General features: G+C 31.7%; 1 protein-coding gene across 4 annotated transcripts in view; it reads left to right on the forward strand.

The window, feature by feature from the left end:
• Positions 1-5,679, forward strand: part of LOC106104378 (fasciclin-2) — a 74,939-nt gene extending 69,260 nt beyond the window's left edge. The window contains exons 14-16 of one of the 4 annotated variants that reach the window (XM_013284416.1): positions 2,647-2,842; positions 3,045-3,149; positions 4,542-5,679. In XM_013284416.1, the coding sequence (XP_013139870.1) occupies positions 2,647-2,842; positions 3,045-3,149; positions 4,542-4,668 (428 nt within the window). In that variant the 3' untranslated portion in view covers positions 4,669-5,679. Of the gene's footprint in view, positions 1-379; positions 1,962-2,646; positions 2,843-3,044; positions 3,150-4,541 lie in introns of those variants that run through there. The other 3 variants (XM_013284417.1, XM_013284418.1, XM_013284419.1) reach the window with 3 other exon arrangements.
• Positions 5,680-10,128: the final 4,449 nt, after the last annotated feature.

Below are 10,128 nucleotides of genomic sequence, written 5' to 3' on the forward strand. Positions count from 1 at the left end.
ATATTGTACAAATTATATTGTAAATGTTTTCGACTTCTTGCCGTCTCTCACTATTAATAAAAACATTATTTTCATATACCATTTCGATATCTAAATATATGAAAATACCACGATATTCATATCATTTTACGATTCTGTAAGTTTAAAATGTTTTAACTATTCGATGAGTGTCTTGAGTTCTTTAGACATCACCTGCATGTTCAATATTTCTGAATTCAGATTCTTTTAAATGTACTAAGTTATTTATTTTGAGTGTTATGTTATTTTCTAAAAGCTGGTAAGTTTCATTTTATTCTTCGTTCATTATAATTTCATTGACATAGGTTTGAATTTTTATTCGACATAATATAAGATTTTTATCGTATCGTAATGTTTTTAGGTAACCCAAATGGAAGTACAAGCATTTTCCAATGGGCTCCATCTAAAATGGACATCTTAACTACGCTTCTGCTTTTACATTTCGTAATATAAATAAATAGTTATAACAATAAATATTCAACTTAAACTAATTAAGTCCAAAGACGACTGTTAATTAGGAATAATTTGTGATATATCGATTTGTTGATGTATAAATATAAGTATGGATATTGCTTGTGTTATGAACGAGAATTTATCATTTAATGATGCACCTTATGCTCTAAACAAAATTATTAATTAATTTTAGAATTGGTAAAAATCAATAACTTCTATTAGGATCTCTTCTAATGAACCCTGAAAACTATTATTATAGATATGTTACATTTGTAAGTAGATAATCGGTATGAATACACTGCCAAAATGTTTGATCGCGTCTAGTATTAATGTCAATCAATACACAACATGTATTGTCATCTTAAAGTAGGTAGCCACACTTGTGTACGAATTTTTGAGGACTATTTTATTCCTTTAATAAGACTTAGATTAAACTTTACTAGCTTATTTCGAAAATCGTCCAGATGAATGATTTTTACCATTAAAGAAGTCATTATTAAGCCTGATAAAAACATCTAAAAATAAGACGAGCTCAATGGAAATTATGAAATTGTGAAATTGATCAGGGAAATGACCAATGTGAAAAATAAATGTTTCTAAAACGAATCCAGTTATTTAATGAGTTAACGTCCCATAAAATGAATGAAGACAGCATTAGCAAATTAATGTACACCATTCCATTAAACTAATGCTCTTCATCCATTTTAACCTATTAGACCCTTGCGCCAATCCCGGAACTGTGTAAATTTTCTAACTAAAAATAGATAATCCTATACGATATGTATAAAGTCCAAAAAGAAAGCTGTCAAGATGCTTGTCAAGAGACCAATCCAAAGTCCCTTTTTTTGAAAAGTGTGTTTGTGTCGCCCTGACTGATATTAGGTAAATATATTTTATATTAATATGTTCCGTAGACTATAACCTGCTATTCGAATATCTTTCGGAATGAATTAATTAATATTGCATGACCCTCTTGCTGGTTTGTGTCCCCTCATCACATCACAATAACCTTTGTACCATCTAGCATGGTCAATGTTGCATACAAAATGCATCATTTTAAAAATTCTTGTATTCAATTTTTAATTGGTGTTTAGACATGTCATTGTAGGTGACATCACATAATTGTGTATTTATTATATGTATATTTGGTTCCTTTATATGTAGTCGAAAGCATCTTTTATTATGAATGATATTTTGATAATATTCGAAACTGCCAAATAAACAGTTAAAAATTAGTTTGATTGACGGAGTTTTCTATAAATCAAATAGAATTGGCGGAAAAGAAACGTGATTTGGTTGTTTCAATTAAGATACTTTTATAGATCATTGTAGATGTTTTGTGATTTGGATTATTACAGCGCCAAAGATTAATAAAACACCTGATGTCATCTTTTTGCTAGCGAATAATCCAAGTTGCATATAATTCCAATAGTTATAGGCTAGAATTTTAATAACTAAGGTGATGGTTATAGGAACCAAACTTTATTTTAAATACTTAGTTTATTTTAAAATTGTAATTGTATTGTAGATGTCCAGATACGCTTATTTATAAAACGAAATGATTTTGTCATGGGGTTTGAAATGTTTATTTTGCATTCAGTCAAATTATTTGGAATGTTCGCATCTTGACAACTTTTCTTTCCTCTGATTATTTCTTACTTTAAGGCTCACATTTCGTGCATCATAGACTTAATAGACTTTCGCTATCATCATTTATCATAATTTCAGTTTCATTCAAACCCCATTTCACAGCGACGGAGAGCTTTCTATACAAAGCAAATTCTTGTACTCCCCTTTATTTACACCTACTCTAATTTTCTATCGGTGATTGGGTGCACGTTTTATTGAATTGAAAGCACTCTCTGTTCATACAATTTATTGTCACGATTGTATGTAACGCTTAGTAAGGTACTGCAATTTTTCTATGAAACAATCACTCGCATAACACTAGCACTGGCGTCGATATGGTTATTTCGACAATCACTTCCATTAATCTAACATCAGTAACTATGATGCATTAAACTAACATTTTAAGGAATAGTAAACATCAACATTTTCTATTCTATCAAACATTTTTGATTCATCTTCTTGTTAATCATTTTGATTGTTTACTATTCTCGCTTGCATTATCCTTATAAATGTCTTCTACATTCTAACAAATTCTTAATTCAACAGGTGTGGAACGTTCTGGATTTGCCCCGCCCCAACTTCTGTCAAGTGGAATGATTATTGGAGTGGCATTAGCTGGTGTGTTCATCTGTCTGGTTATTGTGGATCTCTTACTCTTCTGCTTTAGACGGCAAGGAGTCATTGCCACTATTTGCGGCAAACGTGCCAAGAAGCACAAAGAGGATGAAGCGAAATTAGGAAGGTCAGTATCATGAACACTTATACTATCGTTTCTATCAATCATTTTATGTTCATCGACATCTTTAAATTGTTATTGTTCTTGTACTTTATCAATGTTTCCTTTTATTCTTGTTTTGATCCCTTTCTTGTTTTCATTTATGTCCTGTTTCCCTTCTCCGAGTTCCTTTGTGTTAGTGTCGATGAGAGATGTTTCTGCCCGCTAGTCTGTACGGTTGGCGCTTCCCGCTCCCTTATTGCAGTACGAAGCCGCGCGCGCCGCCCTCCCCCGCGCCCCTGCCGCCGCCCCTCAAGCTCGTACCGACACCGACGTAAGGCATTACATCAAACAATTGCCTGCATGCTTTTTGTATACGATACTGCCTCTGTGTGAAAGTTCACGTTCATAGAAATAACCTTAATCCTAAATGTCACTGTGTAAATATTTATTTTTTACAATTCGAGTACAAAAATAAGAAGTAAAAAATAATGAACACTATAATGTAATGATTGTTGAATGTAAATGGTCTTAACCAGAGCATATTTTTTTCAAAATATATTTGTTTTCGTTTTGTGCCAAGTATTTTAGTAATTTTGTTTTATTCAAAGAACTAAAATCTGTCTTAGATCTTGTTAAACGTCAAATTACATAACAAGTACATACATAGATTTCCCTGATTTATATTGAAAAAAAAAACTTTCAAACGTGACTTTTCACGAAGGCCTATCGTTTGTAAATATTGAATTGAACGAAGCTTTACGCCACAGCCTCTGTAAATATTGCCGGTTTGTTTTGGTATCGTATGATAGCTGTTTAAATTGCCTAGTCTTTACAAAATTAACGTTTAAATCATATTAAATTGTACCACAAGCTGTCTTCCGCCAGACAATTTCGTTTGTGAAACGTGTTAAATTGCCCGGAACATCTCTTACGGCAATGTAACATTTCTCCTACTTTATTGTTTTTAACTGTATATATATGTAAGATATTTCACCTCCATGTTAGCACATTTTATTAATATAAGTATTTTTTTTCCTCCACGCGGCGTTTTATAGCTATGTCCCGACCACACCAGTGTAAGATTCATTGTCATTTAATTAAATATTTTTTGCGGTACTTTCCTGCATTGTTGCTTGATTTATTTTGCATTAGTTTTGCTTGTATGTGTAGTTATAAAATTTTGTAAAAACTGTAAATTTGCTTTGTTCTGTATTTTATTTTACGTTTGTATATTTACATAGTTATCAGTCTTGTATTAATTGAGTAATCCTTTTGCGAGATTTGAAAATATTATTTTTTTGCATGTAACAACAGTATCATTAAAATTAAAAGTAAAATATTATTTGTGATTTATTTGTGCATAAATTGTATAGTTTTATTTGCGCGCATTAATAATTCTGTCTCTAAAACATTTTTAATACCCGTGTACAATAACAGGCGACCTTAGTCTGGTAGCATTTTTGTGTGTTTAAAAATGCCAATGAGGTGTGAATAAAACCACACAGGTGTCCTGTTATTGCGCACTCGTAGTACATTTATTGATTTTTATATATTGCGTTCTTTCCAAGATAACCAAGATAATAATACAATATAGATTAACACTTAATTTATTATAGTTTTACTATTTAAACCTATTTTAGTATTTAGTATAATTTTGTCAACTTTTTATCTTGGACAGAGCGTTCTTTTAGCGCACTATTAATTGAACTATAACATTGTACAGAGATGAGAAGGAGCCACTAAAGGATACGGGCGATGATTCAATAAAGAGAAATTCTTCAGTCGAATTCGACGGCCGTCGAGTTTACGCTACAAGTGGAACGATCATTGGCAAGAATTCAGCCGTCTAAAGCAAGAAGCTTCACTTTGCCTCACGCAGTTATAATATTATTTGGAAATTGGATGAATAAAGCTTGTGTGATTGTGAGCGCGAATCATATTCGAAACTGCCAAAAGACGAATTATCATTTTAAAATACTTAAGTGTGTAACCAGCTTTACTGTCTCTTTAGTTTAACATAAGGCTATGTTCACACCAAACGCATTATCAAAAAAGACACTGTAAGCTTTGGTTTGGATGTGAAATTAACTTAACTATTTCCTGCAACCACGCCTTCGTTAGCAATTAATGGAATGTGAATGCGCTTGGTGTGTTCACGGTCTAAATTAATTAGTTTATAAGGTTTCTATACAAGTTAATACACCTCGCTTCATCAGGTACAATGCGTGCCTTCTAGTGTATCCCGATACTTACATGAGGGTATTTAATATAAGTTATGTAAATAGTATTGTAACGTTTTAGAATCTATAGAAATGTCACAAACATTAAGCATTTAATAGTTCCCATTCGTATGACTGTTGATTTAGATACAAAAATAATAGTAGTATTTTTCCCTGATCTTAGATTCAATGTCTTATCAGAGCGGGCGCAAGACTTTGAAAAGCTATCGCACAACTGTTGTGATTGTCAATTGTTTTGCACTTAATCCAACTAAAAATCGAGTCGTGTGCACACCTCCTAAGCTCATGGGGATCAAAGCGCGACTAAACAGTTGTGCGATAGCAGTTTCAGGTGTGCGTACGCTCTTAGAATGAAAGCGTATTAAAAATAATACAACTTAGATTTATTATAAAACCTTTGTGATCGTGCTTCGAAAGGTAAGTAGGGATAAACATTATGACTAAAATTTAATGATACATAACACTAAACTGAATTGACAACACGAAATTTCAACATTATCACAAAAAATCTTTTAAAGCTTATCAAAGTGGTATAGTCAGAGCTTTATGTTACATCAAAGCTTTTTAAAGTTAAAATAAAAATCACAATTAAGAATTAGTTTTGTAAATAAATTATTTTTAGGTTTGTAAATAATTTATTTTTTAATTATAATTCATATTTTAACCGGGATAATGACAACAATTTATTTTAATTTATATTTTACTGGAATACAGATCTCCGCACTCTTATATAGGGTGTTTCAGTTAGGTGTTTTTTATAAAACATCAAATATATCTGTTATTAACGAACATTCGTTATTACATAGTATAAGTTAGTTTATTCGATGTTTTCTGATCTTAACGGGTTTTCCTTTAGCAGTTATTCTACAATAATTATAAGTAATATTTTATTTGTACACATGTTGATCGTGTTTACAAAAATGACATTTTATGTTATTTATTTAAATTATACACGCTGTATCAACAATTTACATTTTTAATTATTATAAATAACTTCTAGCATTATTTCTAACGAATCCCAAATCATTTTATAATCTTATTTACTTAAATATTACAAATTATTTTTGAAAAGAAAACATATGTATTTCTCAATTTCTCTAAACATTTTTGTACTTGTTTCAAATTTTGTATAATAGACCAGTTGTAATGATTTTTTTCAAAAATGTTTTCGTATCGAGCTTTGAATTTGTATTGTCTATTATCTTTATAAAGCTTGATAGGTTTATAAGATGCTAATAAGCCTCATGTGTCTCTCTGTTAGCTTTCGGATGAATGTCTACTTTTTAATAATCTTTGTACCAACTGGAATGCGCATTTTTATAAAAAAATAAACGTCTTTATTACATTTATGGCTTTTATTGCAATCATTTAGTTATAATGAAACCTTCCTTTTATATATAATTAACGAGCTGTTGCCCCCGACTTCGTACGCGTGGTATTAGAAAACAAACTATAAAAATTACAAAAAGCTACGTATCCCTCGGGAACCGGACATTTCTCGGGGATGAAGCTTATCCCATGTGTACTCCAGACTTTGTTTTATATCTGTGCCAAATTTCAATAAGATATGTTGAACCGTTGCAGAATGATCGACTAAACATTAAAAAACTAAATTAATGAATCCCACGGGAACCAACTATTCCAGGTATAAAAAGTAGCCTATGTGTTCTTCCAGACTATGCTCTAAACCTGTGGCAAATTTCATGGAGATCCGTTCAGCCGTTTAGGCTACAAACGCTAAAAAACATCCATCCATCCATCCATCTAAACTTTCGCATTTATAATGTTAGTAAGAAGTAAGATTCCCAATAACTATAAATAAAAATAGAGCAAAGAAGAATCACTATATTGTTCGGGTAAAGGGTATAATTTTTAAAATGTCACAACCAATTTAGAAAATAGAAAAGCGTTACAAATGTATTATGTATAGCGTTACAATTAATCGTTCTTATTATAGTGTAATCCTCTGGTAGGCTCACGAGGGGATGCGCCGAAGCACAATTGCGCCCGCAGTTCTACGAACAATATCGCAAATGTTGCACAACATCACTTACTAAACTAATAACTTTAGTGATGTACGCATACTATCGATATAATACGTAATATCAAAATAAAAAAGCACAGATGTTTTGTGTACCTCCGTCTTTTGGGAAGTCGGTCAAAAATTAACACCAGTTCATAAACCATTCGCTGTTGCAATTGCTTAAAATAATCAATAGTATTAAGAAATCCTAGAGTGGTAATAACATTACAAAAACAAAAATTGGATATTTTATTATTTATATGCCTTATCCGTTTATGTCCAATACGATCTTGGACTAGAAGATAATAAAATAAAATATTAGAGTAGCGAGGTAAATTTGGATTTAAATAACTTTTTTTTATTAAGTTTAACTTTCAACACAAATCGCCATAAATATGGTCCAAAACTTCTGACCAGATAAAGTTTTAAATAATTTGAGGCAGCTGTTTAAAAAATAATGTAAAAAGAACGCGAGACGGTATTCTGGGATCGTCATTTAAACACCTTTAAATGTGAACAAGAGCATTCAACATTAACTCGATAAAACTATCGATAGGGTTGACATGACTATAAAGAAAAAGTCGATAAAAGCAATGAGTCACGGCCGAGGTGCAGTCAATCGCTGTGGTTTGATACATTTTGAGACAGAGGGCAGCAGTGACGCACCCCGCGCTTTATAATTTATGTTCGTACCCACAACTGTAGGGACACAATACGTGCCATATCTCACAGGACTCGATGATGACAAATTTTGGTGCCATGAAAAATCGTATTACATAAATTACATTGTGTCAAGTGTGAAACATATTTTCAATAATTTTACACTTTGTATAAAGTTTAAAATATAGTAGAAAAGAATAATTCGTTTTATATTAATATACTAGCTTTTGCCCGCGACTCCGTCCGCGTTGAATAAAAAAAAATGTGAGTAGCCTATGTGTTCTTCCAGACTATCCTCTATATCTAAACCAAATTTTGATCTGTTCAGCCGTTTAGTCTATAAACTTTACCAAACATCCATCCATCTAAACTTTCGCATTTATAATGTTAGTAAGATATTTTTACTTCGAGATTTCTTTATTTTATGAAAATATGTGAAATAATATAACTTCAATATCGTTTCAGTATAATTTATTTTATCTACATGTAGATAAGATAATATTACATTTTGGTAATAAAAATTATTCTTAATTTTTATGTTAATTTCTATTTTCTGAAATTAAAAATTTCTGGCACAGAGGCAAACTATAGTTTGAGATGTTTGCTTATTATTTGGTGTTAGTAGTTAGTAGTTTGTAGTAACTTCAAATTTGCAATGTTTATTATGGTTCGGTTTATTAAACGAAAATTAAATGTTCACCCTTCTATAAGCCCTTATTGGTTCCGAACGCAACAATTAGGGTCCGACACGCGCACAAGCTTACGTGCATGCTCCCTTTTAAATAATTACCTCAGCAGCAGATGATACGGATTAGCTTCGGATAGTGCATGCCCTCTATTAAACTACAAAGATTGAAATGTGGCCGACCCATATATATTAGGGGCATGATCTAACAAAAAATGCAAAAAGGTAATCACGTCATTAAAAAAAACGATATGATACCCTTCGATAAGTAAAACTGCTACAATACTGATATAGAAACAAAAGCAAAATTGAATAAAAACATTGAACAGCATTAGACTAGGCGTAAATAAATTACTTCAGTTTCAGGAAGTAGGTACACCTCTACTCTACGTGTGTAGAGTGTCTACGACGTAGCCATGTCTTTTGGTAATTCCGGTATTACTAAAACATATTACCTAAACACACTTGTTTACTCTTGACTCGTTTATCATACTCTATCGTTCGAAAACAACTACACGATGTTCCTAAACAACATAGAAGTGTGTATTGTCTGCCCACGCTGCGGCGAACTTCATCGATAATAACACAATAACGCCATACAACGTGCTCTATCAATTTAGTACCGTATTGACATCTCGATAGCAATAAGTTATCCATCAAATTTGCAGGCAAACCCCAGAGAGCGGCCGAGGGTGATAAAATGTGCCGACGCCTGTACGAGGTAAAATGTCGGTAAATATTAAACCTCTTATTTACGATGCTGTTGCTGTAACATATCACGTTTTATTACATGAATATACTCATAAATAAACTAAAAAATATGCAAGCGCTAGTTAAACCAAAATGAAGTATATAATCGATATTATATGTTTCGAGTTACTTGAAATAATTTGGTATATAGCATCAAATAACTACGAATATTTTCAATCACAACCCTAATAAAAAGGTGTTCATAAAAACCACATATATTTTTACAAAAACATTTCACTTTAAAACAAATTAAACCGTCGATATTGATAACAGCGCCAATATTTACTGGCCGACATAACAGTATTGAACTACGAAGAATAGATCACGAAGACAAAACAAAGTTTGAATTTAGTGTAGCCGATTTCCAATATAGGCTTTGATTAGTCCAATTTAGATACATACGGGTGAGATTAGATCAATTAACTTTTTATTATTTATTACCTGAACCAAAGAGCTCATTTACAAAAACGTTCAACTCCACTTTCAAGTTAATTAAGAATACTAGATTTAATTTATACGGTAAATAGCTGGTTATTACGCGTACCTTACATATATACGTCATATTGGAGTGTTGCACTCATCACTCATAGAAGATTAAACTTGAGCGAGCAGCTGCGACTGTGAAGACTTCGATAGCTTAATTGGCCTTAAGGGACTCAGCGCCGCATGTCATAAGAGTTGCAGAATCAAATAATACCAGGAAAGTTTTCTTTACGTGTTACACAATATTGTTGTTAGAATATTATCTGTAAGTCTGTAAACACCTTCCTATATGTATACGAAACTCATTTAAAAATAATTATTGTCAAAAGTACATAATAATTCATGTACACTGTTTGTGGTCGAAGAAAACCAATTACACCGGTCTCAGAGAAACAAAGAAAATGTTTGATCAATCCAAATACAATTCTGATAAATGTTGCAAGAACACATATAACATATTTTCTTGTTA

Source organism: Papilio polytes, unplaced genomic scaffold, assembly GCF_000836215.1.
Source record: "Papilio polytes unplaced genomic scaffold, Ppol_1.0 DF823688.1, whole genome shotgun sequence".
NCBI lineage: Eukaryota > Metazoa > Arthropoda > Insecta > Lepidoptera > Papilionidae > Papilio > Papilio polytes.